Here is a 19,564-nt window from a genome sequence, read left to right as displayed (position 1 = left end):
GTTTAATTCATGTTCCTATAAAATACCTTATATAACGGAACGGAATTTTTATTTTGTTGGATAAATCTTCGCTCTGAATAGCAGAATAACTTGAGATTTGCTTCGACATTTTCCCAACACAGTCTACAGACAATGACAAATAAAATAACAATCGGAAATTAAAATGTATTTGCAATTAACAAGCAATCACAATCGCTATCACTACATTATAACAATACGCAAAACTAATTATTTACCCATATCTTAAATATAGCATTATTCTACTAAAAAAAGATGTGTCGGTCTACCGGATTTGGCAGGTTTATAAATTGAGATTTTTGCAAGTTAATTCAATTTCCTACAATCTAATCAAGGCACTTCTAGTTTCTTTGGTAAAGTGTACGGAACCTGTGCATAAAATAAACTGACAAATAAATAAGTTTAAATACAAAATGTACAGAGAAATAGTATATAGAAAATTATTATGTAAGTCGATTTTACTATTATTGCACGCGACTTTTTTCCTATACACAATTTTAATACCAATTTTAGAAGCTAAATCACAAACGTAATCTAAAAGCGTAACCTACATCTAAATAGGTAACTTTTTAGAACATTAGGATAATTTTATTTAGAAATATTAAGGCAAAAAGAATTCTAAGTATTTGTACGTATAAGTATTGGCTTTATACCTAACTCTGATGAACAAGTAACAATATAGATAAACAGTTTTCTATGAAATGTTAATTTCGCATAAAGATTAAGTTTTCGAAACGAGTATATTCGAGTAATTGTAACTTATAAGCCGATTTTTTAAAGAAACGAATCTATGTTAGCACTAATTCAACAACGCCTACTTTGTAGGTAGACCATGATTAACATTATTCAGCCTCGTATTCTAAAAATGTATTACAATGTCTGAGAATAAGAATGAGAATAAATTAAGACTTGTTTCTTTATGGAACCTTTATAAGTTAAAAACCCATCCAAAATATTGTTCTAAACTTGAATATTTAAAATAAGTGACTTGACAGGTGATTTGGACATATTTTTTTTAAATTATTTTATTACATGACCATGGATACAGGTCTTTTAGTCAAAATAATAGAGTACAAATTTTACTTAACATAAACTAAAATCATTAACTGTACATCAGAATTAGCATGATTGCCATAAAACTGTGTTATGGTTGCCAACATCTACCGGGCCAATTGTATAATCAGGGCCGCGCACATTTCAAAGAACTCCATCGTGTGATGACCCTGGGGTGCTGTAGGGATAACTGGAGTTACTGGGGTCTGAGAAAGGGGCGAAGCGCCCTCTTCATCGGTCTCTTCCCGTTCCCCTGAGAGGGACTTAAAGTCAAGGAGGTAAGACTTGTAGTCCACTTGGTATAATTGTAGCGACATCTTTACGTATGTTTGCGTCAACTTGTTGAGAGTTCGAACCCTGAAATTGAATTTTTAGAAACTATTGACTTAATCAAAACTCTGCAAAGGTTATCTATTAGGTTATTAACATATATCATGAACCTCTTTATTAGGTAGAAATTAAAACTTTTTATAAAATTAGGACAATTTTTATAGTGTAAAAGTTTAGTATTTATGTTAAGCAATAGACAATGGGTAAAGTGGAAGTTCCTGTGTTCGATTTGCTGAGCCAAAAAATCATCATCTTGATGTGTTGTGACGTGATCCTCACGGAATCATGGAACGGATAGCTTTCTAGATTGCGGATAATACATAAGACAAAAGTCATGGGGCCTACATCAAGTTTTCCTTCAAAACCAATGTCAAAGTCAAAGTCAAATCGTTTATTTCAATTAGACCATCTAAAATGGCACTTTTGAACGTCAAAAAAAATAAAATATAAAGATGATTCTAGTTGCCCCTTCCAAAAGGTAGTTTCGTGTGGAGAAGAACGGGCAAGAAACTCCACACTTACTCTTTTAAAATAGGTTTACAATATTTTGTTACATGTATAATGTATAAACAATGTAGTTTTAGACGTAGAAAAACATTTAAAATATTAACAGAAAACATTTTTTTTGTATTTTCACCTGCGCTATAGCTATATATTTGATAAAAAATAAAATATATTAATCTTTCATAAACAAAGGATTAGGTTTACCTGACATGATACGGATTAATGACCTTCCACTCATAGTCCAGAGCTTTCATAGCGCGGAACACTTCTAACATTATATCGTTAGGCTTACTCTGAGACCGGATACCGAGGTGCCACTTAGCTCTGAAATCAAGTTTTATATATATTTTTACACAAGAAAAACAATATATACAAACGGCAATAAAGCACATTAAGGTATAATTTTTATTAGGAAACACGTGCTAGAAAAAAAAGAAATCCCCAAATGTCAGATGCAAGCTGGGTTTCATCATCGGGCGTCGAGGCAGAATACGAAATTCTATTCTTTAAACTCAAGCACTTTAACTTTGGATAATGATCGCTATGATCCTCACTTCAAAAGTGAGTTTTTTCCCCAATACTGATGTAGAATGTAGATCTTTCAATAACCGTAGCACTGATGACGAGTTTCTGTACTGGGTGGCAACTATGCGTACTAATATAATTCTATTTAGCGTTGCGTCATTTCATTTAGCAAACTTACAATTAGATTTGTCTTTTATTGACATAACTTTTAGACATAGAAAAACACTTTTTTAACGGATTTGAAGTTATGTCTTATTATAAATTTACAATTATTTTACATAATTTGGTCACGGCGACCACGCACGCGTGCTTTACAGACGCGAAACGTCGGTTAAATTTAAAATTATGTAAAAACATTGTAAATTTATAATAAAACATAACTTCAAATGCTTTAAAAAAGTGTTTTTCTAAACTTACAATTATTTAATATTAAATATCAAGATGATTACTGTCGAAATGTAATGACGTAACAGTGTTGCCAACATAATAAAAAGGTAATATAGCACTGCAGCAACCTCAAATCCCACGACGGGCAGACCAACGGCGGATCCAGGGGGGGGGGTCATGGGGGTCATGACCCCCCCTGAGCAGGACTTAGGTGGACCACTAATTGAACATAATGACTTAATATATAAATTTGTCACCATACAGATTATATGTAACTACATACCTTCAATATTTAATTAATTTAATATAATATAATAACTTTGTATGATGGCAAACGTTTGGGAATGAACGCATCGAAAATTTGAATTTTCCGCGCCACACTTGCGCGCGCTTGTCGCTATGAAACCTCTAGCTAGACCTTACCTCAATCGGAATCGGAACGACTAAACTTCAACATATCATAAATTAGTCTTATTTTAAATTGTAACACTACCCTGTCAGCGAAGCGACAGCAGAAAGGTCTTTCTCTACGTTGCGCAGAATTAAATCGTCGCTAAGATCTTCAATGGTTGAAGATCGCCTAACCGGACTGGCACTTCTCCACGTTCATGAAAACGTACCCGTTGACGTAAATGACGAAATGACGCGTTTCGGGAAAACACTATTAAAATATATGTATTTTGTCTGTTTCTATTTTGTTTGATGGAATCCCTTGTCGTACCATCTCTTCACTTTTGCGAAGTTTAGCGTAATACCCCTCGACATACCTCTAGCTGTTATGAAAAATTATTCACCACGGTTATGTAATATAAATAGGCTGCCTCATTCCGTACGTGATAGTCAGGCCGAGCTAAGCTCGTCAAAACAGCCCGAGCTGAGCTGTAAAGGCCCTAAAGGCCAACAGCGAGATTCCACTTAAAAAAAGGTGAATAGTGTTTCTCTGGATGTCTTCAAGAGAATGTGTATACAGGTTGGTCCAACTAGTGACGTCAATATTTTTTTTTAGATTCCTCACATCTGGGGGTATACGAAAATACCCCATGTATGTTCCGCGATTTTTTGTAGTTTTCGAGTTATACATATTTTTGTGTTTTTTGAATGTTTTCTGCCAGCGAGATTTCAAAAATTCATATCTTTTTATGTTGTAGGTATTTTGCAAATGAAACTTTACGATCTATTTTTACAGTTTTAATGCTACAATGATTTTTAGCCTATCCACCTTAAAGGCCGATTACAACAAAAAAATACCAATTAAGTACAATTTTTTTCTATCGTTTTAGTAGCTTAGAACCATGCGGAGTTTCTAAATTTAGCCAGAAGCTATGGAAACTTCTTTTTGTATTTTTAAATTGAAGTCGAATGTTTGGACAAATCCAGCTAAAAACTAAACTTCTAACTTTAAAACCTTTTTTGAGTAGCTTTAACTAATTTTAGGAAGCTGAGATTTTTTTTTATTTAAACAACATTTAAGACAATCATTTCACAGAAAAAAAACTGCAAAATACCTACAACAAAAAAAGATAGGAATTTTTGAAACCTCGCTGGCAGAAAACATTAAAAAAACACAAAAAAATATAACTCGAAAACTACAAAAAATCGCGGAACATACATGGGGTATTTTCGTATGCCCCCAGGTGTGAGGAATCTAAAAAAAAATATTGACGTCACTAGTTGGACCAACCTGTATGTACACAATATTATGTGTTAAGTTTTTCAAGTGTACAATAAAGAATAAATATTTTTAAGTGCAATACTTACGTACATTAATAAAATATCTACTTTTTACTTGTATCTATTGTTATCAAAATTAAATTATAAGTTCTTGACTTGACCACGACTATGTGACCCCCTCCTGGCACCAAAGCTGGATCCGCCCTTGGGGCAGACTCTACTACTTCTGTGCCTGACTCCGTCGAATTTTGGGTCTAAGGAATGCCGGGTTTCTTCACCGTACGAGTGAATGTTAAATGCACATTTAGAAAGTACATTGGTGCACAGCTGGGGTCTCGAATCTACGATGCAAGGGATGAGAATCTCACCTTGAAGCCAACTGCTCAACAACAGCTCTTAGTATTAATTTACTATAGGGACTAAATAGCTGTAATAATAATTAAAAACAGGACAGCGGAGAGGAATAACGCATAATAAATAGATTAAATACCTTTTAACGGGGGTCCCCCGTTGCTTATCAGCCGCCGGTTGTGCAGCGGGCGAGGACTTGTCTCTGAGAGGTGCAATACGTTCCGGGTGAGGACGATGTGTGTCCGTCGCCGTTGGCGGTGAACTGTCTATATTAAAATTTTTAATCGGAGACATTATCAACATTACTACAGGACTAATCTGTAAGCGTCGATGCGTTTTGAATGCAATTCTAAATGTTGGAATGCCTTTATCTAAGCAAATAAATAATTACGTCATTTAACGATAAAACCTAATTTTTATAAATCGGAATTAAATAATAAGCCGGCAAACCTATGTGGATTCGACTGCTACCTGAACTAGAATTTCAAAATTATTTCCATTATTAACCAATAGCATCATCATTTATCGTTCTTAAAATCAATATCACAACAAAAAAAGGGTGCGTGTACTTATGTAGGCGCGTAAGAAGTTATACTTCTTTGGCATTATTAAAAATAGTTTTTGATTGCATGCAAATAATTAATTACAATTAAATAATCAAAGACTGGAAAAGTTAACATTTGAAAAATAATAAATAAATATTTATTATTATTCTCTTACATTAAGTGTAACAAAAATTCTATTATCGAATGTTGTTTTTAAATTATGTCCAATGCCGTAGCATCTTCCGTGGGCAACTTCATTCTGTTAATTTTGTGTCACAGTGCGCGCGCATCGTAAAATTTCACTCTCATCAATTTTTCATAACGCGCCTAAAGAAGTATAACTTCAAAAGTATTATTAATAATTATGTTTATTGTTTACGCTATATACATAAAGCAAATTTTAAAGACTTGGTTTAATTAAACATAATAGACCCGTCTTCAAGTATTTTAATGTTTGGTTTGCATTTTACATAAGTTAAAGCATAGGAAAACACAAAATTAGACTGTAAATTGTGTTGATAATTTTTTTACACTTACTTGCAATATAAAATTCCTTGACCTCAGCCCGAGCTGCTTCGTCAGCCATTCTCTTGTTGTCAATGATAAGATGATATGCAATGGCGAGTTGATCATGGGGATCACCAGATAGTAAAGAGCTATGGACTTCTTGCTCACGGACGCTAAATTTTTCACACACTTCAGCTATGGCTTCTGTATCTATTACTCCACTGTCCTGAATCATAAAACCATATAATAAATTAATTAAAAAGAAGTGACTATGATGTTGAAAAATGTCAATAAAAATAAAAATTTGAAAATCTGATGTGAGTGATGATGAGTTATCAAGAATATTGAATTAAAATTGTAAAAGTTTACTCAATATTTAAACACTTCAAATTGTTAAAACTACATAGAACCTTACCTGTTCCACTGGAGATGGAAAGAGATAATCTGGAAGATCTTTTTGAAACCAATCATGTTTTTTAACATCCTCAATTGTGGCCCTTTTCATTGGATCAACTTGCATCATATTGCACAACAGACTAACAACACTTTTATTTAAATATTCTGGTATGGGAAATATTCCAGATTTTATCTTCCTAAACAATGTTGGGACATGTTCATCATCAAATGGTAATGTCCCACAGAGTAATGCATAGAGAATGACTCCACATGACCAAACATCCACTTCTGGTCCAGCATATAATTTTCCTGATATAACCTGTAATTTCATTGTTTGATTAGCTGATCTGTTTTGTTTTAGCTAATCTTTTTGATCTGTGTTGTTTAGTGTACAACATTGTATGAACCATGATTTAATAATTGGAACTAAAAATGTGGACATTGGCTAATGGGCTCCATGTTAAGTTGAGCTTTTACGATTTGGCTACATATGTTAAGAAATTTCATATATTTAAAAAAACTGAATAAATAATAATTAAGTTATACCTCAGGTGCAGCATAGTTTGGTGAGCCACATGATGTTCTCAAAAATTCTCCATCCATCATCATGTTGGACAGACCAAAATCAGCTATTTTCACATGCATATTGTGATCTAATAAAAGATTCTCAGGTTTAAGATCTCTATGAACTATCATGTGTCTATGGCAGTAGTCAACACCTGATATGATTTGCTGGAAGAATCTCCTAGCTTCATGCTCTTGCAACTTTCCTCTCTTTACTATATAATCAAATAATTCTCCCCCTGACACATATTCCATAATCATAAAAATATCAGTTGGAGTAGATATCACCTGAAATAATTTTTTAAACAATATTTATACATTTTATTTTAATCAAATGCCATTAACATTAGATTTCAGTTACCAGACCTTGAGTATCTGCTTTTCTTTGTATAGCAAAATAAAATTGTGCACACTTACTTGGTAAAGTTTAATAATATGAGGATGTCTGAATAGTTTTAGGTTTTGGATTTCTCGTCTGATCTTTCCAACAACATCTAGAGACTTGATTTTCTGCCTATTAAGGATTTTCACAGCCACCTTGTGCTTTGTTAATTGATGCTCACCAATCTTTACTTTTCCAAAGGTTCCAACACCGAGAGTTGCTCCTAAAGTATAGTGCCCTATCTTAACGATGGGCTGAGCTCCACTAGCGACCACAGGTTTGTCCGACATGTTTTTGAACAATATAAATTAAACAATTTAAATAATACTGATGAAAATAATAGTTTTACGTCACAATTAAAATCACATCGCTTGTTTTAAAGCCTGAAAATTTCACCTGTAAAGCAAATAAAAGTTTTACGTTTACGTAAAAGTAATTCAAAAACTAATTTACGAATGATTACTAAATAGTAAATAATATAAACCTTTTCTCATTTGTACGTTTCTCATGTTGTTTTTATGTTTCAGTCTAATATAGTATCTTGTAAATTGTCAGTAGTCATCTGTCAAGTACTTTAAAAAAAAGGGGAAAAGGTTATTTTATATTGCCATCCTACAATTTTATTGTGTATTGTATTGCCAAATTTATATGTTTGACAAATATCTGGGACATTTTATTTCTTTAATCTAACCATATTGAAAAAATAACTTTACAAAAATATATTAAAGTCACGTGGCGATGTTTCGAATCTATTAAACACTATAAACAATGAAATATTACTGTATCTGAAGTCGTTGCTCAACTTTAAATATAATTCACATGATTATTACATCATTTATTGATCACTTTAGTGGGAGACGATCCACGCATGTGGCAACTCAGAATGCCTATGCCCCGGCCCCGCCCCGCGTCTGCTTGTGCCCTTTTCTGACGAGCTGTCGTGATTTCGTTGAAAGTGGATTTATCTATTTAATATTTACAGTATTTTATGATTTTCCAAAAGAATAAGTGTGTCAAGAATGGATAAATGTGGAATTTGTTTGAAACCTGCACAGGTACGCATATAGGCAAGGTTTATGACTTAATTATGCCATACTAAAGCGGTCAATATTTTTTGTTTTCCTTGCGTGATTGTTATTTTTATAACATACCTAGGTATCCACTGTATAGTTTAATTTAATATCGTAACGCGAACTTAGTAACATAATATAAGTTTCTACTGTTTGCCTAACTAGATATAACGGTTTAATAATGATGCTTGATTCTAACAAAAAAACTAAATACGTAGAACGCTGGTAGGTATAAAACCAGCGCAGCCCGCCTTATTTTTTTTTATTTACGTACCTCGACTGTCGTCGCTCAAGTTTTTTTTACGTCTGGCTCCGCATCGAATAAAAACTAGGCACTGTTTGTTTTTTAGAGTTCTCAATGTTCTCTTCGTTGAAGCTTTTATACTGTAAAATTTAACGTGTTTTTTTTGTAATTCAAAAGGCTAGGTTTGAATGCAGTTTTACGTGAAAAAGTAAAATAGCTTATAATAATTCCTACTTGTTTAATAAATTATTAAGGTTGATTCACAAAAGTAAATAAATAATAATTATTAGTTTAGTGAGAAATTACTTTGAATTGAGATTTCTTTCTGACAGTAATTAGATATCTTTATATATTATTGCAAAAATACAGTAATGAATTTTATCCAATTAGTTGTCTTTACTCTGGTTAGCCTGTAGGTTTTTAACATTGTTTTAATGTATTCACTTTAATTGTTTGTAATTGAAGACTGTATGTTGTAATGTAGATTACTAAATCAGACAATCAACAAATACTAAAAACATTGTTTATCATATACTGTGAAGAATATTGGATCTTGTTTTAACATTAACTATATACTTGTAAAGCTAGCATTTCAAGCTACAAAATTTATGTATACAAAGTAATAAACTTCTAAATGACATCTATAAAAGTTATGTGACACTGAACCTTTCATATTAATGTTGCTATAAAATTGAAGTAGGCCATGCATTTATAACTTTTTGGAAGTCATGCTAATATAATGTTGTTTTTGTGATTTCAGCAACTCTTTGAAACGGGTACCGATTCTGTGTATGCCTGTTTCAAATGTCAACCTCTTGTTCCTGAAGTGACATTAGATGACAGTGATCCTAGTACTGCTGAGCAGTCTTCTAATAATGAGGAGGTAATACAATTTAAATAATAAAGACCTATAAACAGCGAACAAACAAGAAAACATGACCAATTTCTAATAACTATAAATTTTACTTATTTATATATTGTATTGGAGTAATGTAAGATATTACAGCATCAATTAATTACCCAATGTTTCTGGCATAGCAACAATTTAATATAAATGTGTCATAATGAAAGTAATTATATCCTTTTTAATTGCATACAGTATTATTTTCAGGAGCAAACCAATCACAAATATAAATGTAATGTATGCCATAAGTCATTCCAGAAAAATATGCAGTTGCAAAATCATATGCGGAATCATCGTGCAGAGAGGCGATTTGTCTGCACTTTCTGTAATAAAGGTAAGAGTTGTGAGGAAATCTCTATACAGAAACTATTATATTTTTCACATTACATAATACATTTACTATAAGGCTTCCAGACTAAGGCAAAGCTTACAATGTTTATATAGTGCTAAGTTGACACCGTAATAGAGACACTTTTTATTGGTATGTCAAAATTCATATTGTTTTTGACATATGGGAGTCATACTTAGCCCTTTTAATTTTGTCTCTGAATCTTACCCTAAGTACACTTAAATACACCTAAAGCTTTGACTCTCTTTAGCACACAGTGAACACTATTTCATAGAATGAGAAATCATGTAAATATACATATTTTAATTCTTTTTTATTTTATGTTTCATTCTATTTCATTTCAGCGTTCTCCCAATCAAACAATTTGCGCGCTCATTTGCGCATCCACACCAATGAGCGACCTTACAAGTGCCAGGAGTGCGGCAAAGCTTTTACTCAAGTTAGTTTTTTCTTTATATAATAATAAAAACTTTATTCATGACCGAAATGGGTTGTTCAATATCTATCGCTAGTCCTCTCACTAAGTCCCAGTGTTGTGGGTAACTAGAGTTTTTTTTTAAGAAAAAGAAGTTATAGTGTAGTTTAGTTCTACAATCAAACAAGTAGTATGAGACACAAAGTATGCATGAATGGGTGTGTGTGCGTAAGTATTTGAGAGTTGTTATAAGCGTGCGCTGTGTCTATGTTAGTTTTTGGAACCTCAGAGATATGCCAAGGTATGTAGTAAGACCTCTGTAGATTCGAAATCCAATTCTGCTAGTGTAATATTCATGTGATTTGTGATCTTTTAACTATCTCTGAATCCATAGATTGGGAGATTTTATTATAAAGGAAGGAGGTCCTAAATGCAAAGAAGCGTTGGCAAACAAACACATTCCTTCGTTTTGGCCAACGCTTCTTTGCATTGGGAATACAAAATGTCTGTTGTTAGATGTGTCCTGATTTGTTAGTCCATGGAGTTTGTGATATCTTAAACAGATCACTAAGATGTATAGCATTTTAACTGAATAGGTTTTTGTTGTTGTCTAGAAATGCACACTGATCATAGACAACAATAATCCTAGTGAACACTGTAGACATTAAAAAGATACTCACATACTACTAACCGAATAAATTGTTTGCCTCATACATAGAGACTCTCCTCGCACATGATATACATATACACATAAAACTAGAAAATTTTAAAACTACAATTTCAGATTTTGGTCATGTTTGACTGATGCAAATCTATTGTAAACTTTTTATAGGGTTTTTGTACCATTTTTAATTTAATAAAATATGAGTTGAACTCAATGACTTGTAAATAGTTTGAAAATAACCTCGACCTTCGTATTTAGATTCACAAAAAGTTGAACCTTAATATTTGTTGAAATAATTTAATTTTAACGCCATCTATTGCCGCTAGTTATAATATAACTAGTACAAGAGACAATTAATAATAATAAATTAAAATGGAATGGACTTAGAGTCGAGTTATGATAATAATTTCGCGTTTAATTTCTATATAAATGTCGTTCACGTATAAAGCAAAGACAATTATAATTTATTTCTCTGAGCATAATATTAGTTATCCGGAAAAATAAAGGATATAAATGCCATCAAATTCAGACGGTCTAGGATAATATCTTGGAATACTATGATTAAAAATCCTTCAAAAGCCGGCACCTCATCGGCGGTTTAGGTGTCCATAGGTGGCGGATGTCACTTTATTCTAAGTTCATATGTCCTATAAAAAAAGTTTGTGCTATCGATATCGCGTTATTTATTCGATGTTTTCCATTGTCAGGTAACAAACCTCAACAACCATGTCCGCCTGCACACCGGAGAAAGACCCTTCGTGTGTCCCGAACCTGGCTGCGACAAGGCCTATGCGCAGGTGAGGAATGTATTTATTAATCTATACAGTTGCCAATGAGATATATAGTTGTAAATTTAAATGTCGGATGAATGCCACTATATTGGAATCGTTTACTTCAGGGATCGTTTGAAATATATAGGTGTTAAGGAATCAACACGTGATAATTGTTGATTAAAAATTATTAAAGGTAACACAATGTACACTTATGAACGTCAAAGAAAAAAAAAAAAAATATTTGAAATGCCTCTAATTTTACATTTACTGCCAGTTCAGTGAAGGCACAAATCGTGAGGAAACTGGCATGTGTAAGACAAGACAGACTTGTCTATTAATTAAAATCAAAGAAACGGATGCAATTTGAGGCCATGACTTCTTGCAGGCATTTGCGTAATTGTGAAAATTATCTCCATTTAAAATTTTAATTAAATACAATTTAAATTCAGAACCTGTATATGTCTTATGCATTATTAATTTAGCCATGGGCGGTAAAAATAATAATAGTAATGTTTTAGGCATTCTCTTATGTGTGTTTGAGTCACCATTCAAGCATACAGCAATTTTATCTCCTGAGTTTTTGTTGACATTCTGAATAATCTCTATTGTTTGTTGTACATGTGTTTGACATAGTATTAAATGCTTGTCAAATCGGTTACGCGCATAACTATTCATACAAATTGAGACTCGATGTAGTTTTACTGATAAAATTTTTTTTCCACGTAATTATTCTATCTTTACAGTTGCAGTTGAATCTCTCGATCATTTGCTTTTTTTCCGGTCCCTTGAAAAATATTCGATAAAATGAAAAAAACCAATATATATCTCTATAACTTGAAGTGTTTGTTATTCCTGTACTGTCAATTGTTTTTTTTAAATTCTTTGTACAATGATAGACTGAGGTCGCTCACTCGAAAAAACATTATGTACTTTTCGAAATAAAAATTTGGAACTTGGTACTAGGAAATTTATCTCTGGTAAGTTTCAAATAATCGAGAGTCAACCGTATTAAAAATACGATAGAACTACTATACACCGATAATTCTACAATTAAATAAATAAAAAAATGTGTATACCAAGATCTTCATGATATTATAACGAACAGCTCTTGTAAACTCAGCCAGAGTACAAACAAATAGGTCTCCCACGATATAAATCTTAAAAATTACGTGTGTCGCTCGCGTGAGTGTCGCCTCGCTAACCAAATGGAAGTGTGTACGCGGTGCATCTAAAAGTTGTGTCTTCCGCCTCAGATTCTTGCTTGGAACCCGTAGAGTCTTCATTTTTACCCACATTACCAGACCCATAAGTATCCATATATGATATAGCAAGCTCTCTTCTGAGGCGTACATAAGCGGATACACTTCATACAGTCTCTCATAGAGGTAACGGGTGAATATATTTTTTACTTGCTCTAACATGAGACTGTATTTAGCCTCATAGGCCCACACCATCGCACTATAAACTATTGTATTCTTCTCAATAGTCTGAATTGCACTGGTATATATTAAATACAGTAACTGGAAGGATATGTAAAATCGATTAGTTAATACCCTACGGTACTCTGTTATTTACAAAAGCGGTATCGCTCCCGACGTTTTTATTCTTGCAATTTGATTGCTCTCAATACCTAACATAAGAAAATCGAGATCATTACCGTAACACAGTTTTTTTAAAACCATTACGGATGGAGGATCGTCCTTCGTATACTAGTTGTTATTTTAGTTGTATAACTGAGCAATAAATAATCATTATTGTAAAGTATGCGGTAGGACTGTATGCAGTGGTTTTTTCCATATTTTAGATTATACAGTATTTATAATTGGTTTTCAGGTGACAAATTTAAACCAGCATCGCAAGCGTCATTTGTCTGGCCGCCCCTTAGAGACGTCGTACCAATGTCCGATGTGTGGTCAGAGCTTTGCGCAAAGGAATCATATGTACACGCATAGGTATTGTAAAAACAATTGATTATTTGCTATGGAGACAGTATCGCCGGGGTAATTGGGGTAGCTTAAAACGTTTGTGGTAATTTATCCATTAATATAATATACATATTGTATTTATTATTGAGCAGTGTTGGCTTCAGCGTGCGACTCTCATCCCTGAGGTCGTAGGTTCGATTCCCGGCTGTGCACCAATGGACTTTCTATGTGCGAACATTCGCTCGAACGGTGAATTAAATATCGTGAGGAAAGTTGAAAATATATTAATTTAAAGTAATTTAGTTTTATATGTAAGAGGAAAATTTTTAAGAAAACTGATAAGGGCGCGTTCAAGTATTACGTAACGAATATTGGGGAGGGGGGGGAGTCCTTTTATAAAGCGTTACGATGCGGGGCGGGGATTGAATTACGCGGAATGTTTTTAGACGCGAAGCCCATTCGACGTTGAAGAGCCCGGTGCGGGTTCGTTTCCCGTGCTCCATGTGTGACGTGAAGCTGCCTTCCGAGAGACTTTTGCAGGTCCACATGGCCAGACACCACCAGGAGGATGAAGAAGAACGTAAGAATAAACTGTTTACTTATAAAAATTGTACCCCAACTGATGATATATTTTAAAAATCATTTTACTAATGAAACTCTACAATATTGATTTATTATCTACTTAAATTAGAATTTCTACATTTTAAAATCTACTTTTTAGATATAATTTGCCTTCGTATGGAATTTGATTTGTGTAGAAGATTTCTAACCCAACAACGATTTCGTTTGTTAATTTTTTTGAGAAATATATATTTTTTTTATTCAAAATAAATCGCATGATCGTAGAACAAAGTCGGATTTGAAAAAAATCCAAAATCCACTTTTTATCATATTTGGATACTACATTGACTAAATATTACGGCTAAATTAAAAAAAATCATGTGTTTTAAATTTCAAATTAATCAGTCAATAAAGTCACGGATTTGATAGGTACGCTCATAAAAGCATGTGATTTTTCTAGAAAACTATGAATTTAATGTTATTATTTTTAATCTTTTTCAAAACAAACCCTTTTGTTTGCTTGTATGCCAGTTTTCATAATTACAGAATATGAATTAAAAAAGTTATGACAAAAGCCTAACATGATTATACATTTTAAAATGGCTGCGCTGTAAAGTTTACTATTTATCAGATCCGTCACTATTCTGCGACTATGACGAAATGTTTATATTAAAGTTATCAGTTTCTGGAAAAAGACGTAATATTTTTTTTTTTATTTTACCATATTTCCAAGGTGTGAATACGACTCGCGGATAAACCTTCAGCGCATATCGGCTTTTTACTTATTGTAATTAAATAATACACATTAATTCAGAGATGCAATACAAGTGCGTGTTCGCATCGTGTGGGGCGATAGTGGGATCTCCCCGCGAGCACACCGAGCACTTGTTACGGGCGCATCAGTTGCGCGTCCTCGCCACTCGTGCGCAGTCCCCACCCAAGAGGGGCCGACCGCCTAAGGTACCTATAACTTAAAAATTATAGTTTTATAATATTTGTTTTAAATGTAATTAAAAAAGAAAACAGAAACTTTGTATTAGTCTCGTTACGAGTCTAGTTCACCTTAAGCGTGTCATATGGACACATGGAAAAGTCCTGTGCCCAACCGTGATTCGAATTCACGACCTCTGGGTTGACAATTAACAACAATTAATGTTATTTGTTTTCGCAGACGAAGGACCCTTTGGAACTAGATGACGACGACCAATCAGAATTCGAGGTTAGATGTTTTTAATTTAATTTTTATTTAGTTAACAATCTTCCTCTATCCTTAATGTATTTATTTATTTAAATTAGTTTTGACAACGGGCATTACAGTAAAACCTTAGATCTAATACAATAACAACTAAATGTACACCCTTTAATATACAAAGAGCATGCATTAACAGCTATACAAGCAGAGTTCTTAAAAACTATAAATCACATATTTAGCCAAGAATTAGAGAGATAGTTATTGCAAATTTTGGAAAATTGAATTTCTTAGGTTAGTATGATTTATTGTCTTGATACTTCATGCAAATACTCATTTTTATTTCTATTATATATTTTTTCCGAATAGTTAACAGGTATAATAGCCTAAACATATAGAAAGTTTCATAATCAATGTGAGAGACAGTGATAACAGCAATGACTCTGATGAATCTATGAATATTGATTTTTTGGATTCTGATTTTGATTATTCCGAATAAAGTTGTGTTTTATAATAAATATAGTTTTAGTTTTCCATGCAATGCTAGTCATTTTAAGTGTCAATAGTAAAAGACTAAATACGTATAGTATTTAATTTCATAGAAATACACTTACTATTAATGTAAAAAATAATAAAATAAAATCAAGTAAGTTTATTCCACAAAATATATCAAACTTTCAGGGATACCCATTGATATACAAAAAACCCAAGATGCACAATCAACGTCTAAAAAACCTCAAAAATTGAGCGCAACATTCTAAATTGTGCACTCATTTCAAATAGTCTCGCGTCTAATAAGTGGAGTCGATGTTATTTATTTGTGTTTTTTTTTATAAATAAATTTATGTACTTTTGAACTTTTTTGTGTGTAGTTTTTGACAAATATATTTACGCTATATAAAGTGTAGGTCAGGAGGTAGCCAATTTAACATTTTTTTTTAATTAAAAGAAAAAAATTTTTAACCGGATTAAAGTTACGTATTATTAAAAATTTACAAATATTTAACATCCAACACCTTTTGTCTTCAGTCACCGTGACCACGCACGCTGTAAAGCACCCGAAAAGTCGGATAAATTTAAAATTAGGTTAAATAGTTGTAAATAAAAGTCATGTTCGACTCCACTCAATACCTTGTCCTACCGACCACGGTCGGTCGTAAAATTTTATTGCTTTAAGTACGTATACACTGCGTTGTAATAACAACTTTAAGCAATTCGCGTAAGGTTGATTTTGCAATAATATATGCTTGTAACATATACTGTTATAGACATACTGTTATAGAAAGGGACAGAAATAGTGTTTCGGGACACTTTCGAGCATTACTTTTATTCGAGACTGTGCATCTTGGGTTTTTTGTATATCAATGGGGATACCATACTATTTTTTTTTTTGAATTTGCCGCGCTTTTTCGTTATCTTCTTTCATTAGCCAGACTCTAACTAGTTTAACTTGAAATTTATTGGGTTATCTTTCAAAACTCTGAAGGTTAAATCTCAATTTACTATTGAGCTGTGCTTTAACATACCATTTGTGATAGAGTGAATAAAATGATGAATTTGTATTTTCAGGTTCCAATCATAAAAGAGGAACCTCAGTACATCCCCAAGTTAAAAGTTAGAAGTTTATTTCAGTGAGTGAAACAGACAATATTCCTGATAAATTATAAAAGGCGTTGTAAGTACTCTGCGTGGTTGTTAATTCTAGTGGCTCATACGAGATGGTCCTTCGAGCCGGAATTAATTTTTTTTTCATACAAAATCTTGAATGGGGGCTGGCTATCTCATTCAATTTAAAATATCTTCAATTGTGATATAGATATTTTATACTGTTTTAAATCACTAATCAGTGGATATAAAAGTGATATAATCTTGACACACGCAGTGAACCTATAGTAAATGTTACGCCGCGTACTTAGAATATGTATGCATTTTGTATTCAAATAGATTTGCAATTTCGATGGTTTAGAATACATTCCCATCATTTGAGTTTAAAAAATTCTTGTAAAGGGAGAAATAATGAGATTGGAGTATAGCAATTAATAAGTAATAATTATTTTATTCGCTTACCATAAGTGGTTCTTACATTTTTTAAATAGTTAATTTCATGGAACGTAATTACGGTATTGGTAAGTTTTGGTTATCAGTCGACTTTTTTTTGTACTACATTTTATATACAAATTATTGAGAGTGCAATATCAGTTCTGTGTAACATAAAGAAAGGAATACATATTTTTAGATATTAAATAATTAAGAGAGTTGAATTAGCGTTTGGCTGGTTATCTTAAAATATCTAATATTTTTATTGACCAAACAAAATCTGAAAGAATAAATATGAATTTTAATTTTTTATATTGTTTTATATCTAATCATTTACATTAACAACCGATGAGAGTGGGTCATATTAAAGTTATTGCTGAAAGTAAATTGGCTAAAAGGTTTGCGCTGATGTGGTTTTTATATCCTACGCAAAATCTTAAAAATATTTATTAAAATTTAATTTTCACTTCAGAAAAAGGCGTTTAGATGGTATGTATTTAGGCTGAAAATCACGCTTTGCACTTATCGTGTAGGTAAATATTAAATACTCTTAATTAAATGTATAGATACGTGATACAATTAATATTTTAATGTAAGACAAAATCGTGTAATTTGAATATAGTTCATTGGTCGGTTGAGATATAGGCTGACTGTTTAATCAAATAATTATCTACGTGAAAACCGGCAATAATTGCGTTTTAATACGATATAGATTATCTTTTATAAAAGCTATATTGTCATAAAGATTCAGCAAAAATAGCCATTTGTTTTTAAACAAGAAAATTGGAAATTTATTATTTAAGACACATGATTTTATAATTTAAACATCGTAAATATCAATATATTTTACTTAGTTTTACTATAGATCGTTTGGGAGAATATCATTGTATATTTTAAGGTTTATAGTTATAGTTTAGTTTAAAAATCGCAATATTATTATTTGAAATGTCGAATATTTGTTTATAGCATTGAATCGCTTTAAGCGGTCGGTATATTAAACCTAATACAGCCGTATTTTACCGTGACTGTATTTTGACAGCTGTCTAAAAATACAGACTACACATTGACTGTGCTAAGTTTTCTTCCGTGTTATTTTAACGATAGCAATATTATCTTCAAGTACATAGATTATATAAAGTGATTCTAATATAGATTATATGATTGACCGCATTTGATAGTTGAGAGCACATGTTGATGAATAGATAAGATTTATAGAGTAAAAAAGATTTAAGTATTAGGAATACCTTTGATGGAGCTCGTTTTATATCAAAATAGCTATAATCATATAAATTATTAGTGTTTTATGTTTTGCATTGCCATTGACTTCAGCCATTAGCGATTTTGTTCTGATGTTGTTGGAGTCATTGTATGGGTTTGCCGTTGAAAAAATAAACAACATTCACCCATCTGTTATATGAATAACATATTCTGCATTTGGTGAAATTATCAATATATATCACCGAAATTGAATTTTTCACCATTTTTTGTTTAATTCCACTATTACCTTTGGATGTATTTCCGGGAATAAGGAATATATTGCGAGCTTAAGCTTTAATAGCTAACTTCTTTTCAATTCCCCCAGTAGCTGGAACAAATCTTTTAAAGAACGAGTTATCGGAAAAAACTACAACTTAATTACAGTTTTTTTATATATAGTTAATTATTTATCCATTAAACAGATTTGTGAAGGTCGCTTTCGATTTCCACAATAGTAGCTATTTTGGTATAAAATGCAGAACTTTAGTATAAGGTGAAAATGTTCCTATGTGCGTCAGAGTGTGAGGTGGTGTTGTTTAGTTCGTAGATGTAATATAGTCGACCATAATGTAGCCTTGTTAAGTGCGACCGAGATTTTTCTATTAACATACATTTATCTTCAAATATACAATTTTAAATATAACCTGCTGTTTTATTTCTATACCTAGTAAATAAATAAAGATTAAAAATGGAAATTATAGAAGAGCTGGGGACCCTGACACAGGTATTTCTTACTTAAAAGGGTTCCCAAATCTTACACATTGTAATAAATGCATATCTACTTAAAATGAATAAAGACATTTTTATTTTTTATTAAAAAAAAAATGTGTTTATTCATTATAAACTATGCATTATAATTGGTATAAGATTTAGGAACCCTTTTAAGTTAAAAATACGTAGTTAATAGTTATATTTTCTTTTAAATCCGAAATAAGTTAAAAAA

At 32.1% G+C, this 19,564-nt stretch overlaps 2 protein-coding genes across 4 annotated transcripts; one reads left to right on the top strand and one right to left on the bottom strand.

Annotated features, from left to right (window-relative positions):
* Positions 1-151: 151 nt before the first annotated feature.
* LOC125053656 (5'-AMP-activated protein kinase catalytic subunit alpha-2) lies at positions 152-7,842 on the bottom strand. Its single transcript, XM_047655129.1, has 8 exons — positions 7,718-7,842; positions 7,269-7,629; positions 6,834-7,139; positions 6,307-6,606; positions 5,922-6,117; positions 4,979-5,105; positions 2,110-2,229; positions 152-1,428 (listed from the first exon to the last, which is right to left on the bottom strand). The coding sequence occupies exons 2-8, from the start codon at positions 7,521-7,523 to the stop codon at positions 1,179-1,181; spliced, it is 1,554 nt and encodes a 517-aa protein (XP_047511085.1). The 5' UTR covers positions 7,524-7,629; positions 7,718-7,842; the 3' UTR covers positions 152-1,178.
* Positions 7,843-8,120: 278 nt separating this feature from the next.
* On the top strand, positions 8,121-19,264 carry LOC125053657 (zinc finger protein 239-like). 3 transcript variants are annotated; one of them, XM_047655132.1, is made up of 10 exons: positions 8,121-8,288; positions 9,308-9,430; positions 9,710-9,785; positions 10,145-10,239; positions 11,587-11,676; positions 13,486-13,604; positions 14,024-14,157; positions 14,953-15,098; positions 15,310-15,357; positions 16,897-19,264. In XM_047655132.1, the coding sequence occupies exons 1-10, from the start codon at positions 8,253-8,255 to the stop codon at positions 16,960-16,962; spliced, it is 933 nt and encodes a 310-aa protein (XP_047511088.1). In that variant the 5' UTR covers positions 8,121-8,252; the 3' UTR covers positions 16,963-19,264. The 3 variants fall into 3 exon arrangements, with proteins under 3 accessions (XP_047511088.1, XP_047511087.1, XP_047511086.1); XM_047655131.1 differs by having other exon boundaries at positions 9,701-9,785; XM_047655130.1 differs by having other exon boundaries at positions 9,659-9,785.
* Positions 19,265-19,564: the final 300 nt, after the last annotated feature.

Source organism: Pieris napi, chromosome 11 (genome assembly GCF_905475465.1).
Source record: "Pieris napi chromosome 11, ilPieNapi1.2, whole genome shotgun sequence".
NCBI lineage: Eukaryota > Metazoa > Arthropoda > Insecta > Lepidoptera > Pieridae > Pieris > Pieris napi.
This window is presented reverse-complemented; position numbering and strand designations above follow the sequence as displayed.

What these genes read in the sequence shown, in the direction of transcription:
- LOC125053657 (XM_047655130.1), top strand. Translation starts at nt 8,253, where the DNA reads ATGGATAAATGTGGAATTTGTTTGAAACCTGCACAG. An exon ending in CTGCACTTTCTGTAATAAAG is followed by an intron (nt 9,786 to 10,144) that starts GTAAGAGTTGTG and finishes ATTTCATTTCAG; the next exon opens with CGTTCTCCCAATCAAACAAT. An exon ending in AGAGGGGCCGACCGCCTAAG is followed by an intron (nt 15,099 to 15,309) that starts GTACCTATAACT and finishes TTGTTTTCGCAG; the next exon opens with ACGAAGGACCCTTTGGAACT.
- LOC125053656 (XM_047655129.1), bottom strand. Translation starts at nt 7,523, where the DNA reads ATGTCGGACAAACCTGTGGTCGCTAGTGGAGCTCAGCCCATCGTTAAG. An exon ending in ATATTATTAAACTTTACCAA is followed by an intron (nt 7,140 to 7,268) that starts GTAAGTGTGCAC and finishes AAATTATTTCAG; the next exon opens with GTGATATCTACTCCAACTGA. An exon ending in CAAACTATGCTGCACCTGAG is followed by an intron (nt 6,607 to 6,833) that starts GTATAACTTAAT and finishes ATGAAATTACAG; the next exon opens with GTTATATCAGGAAAATTATA.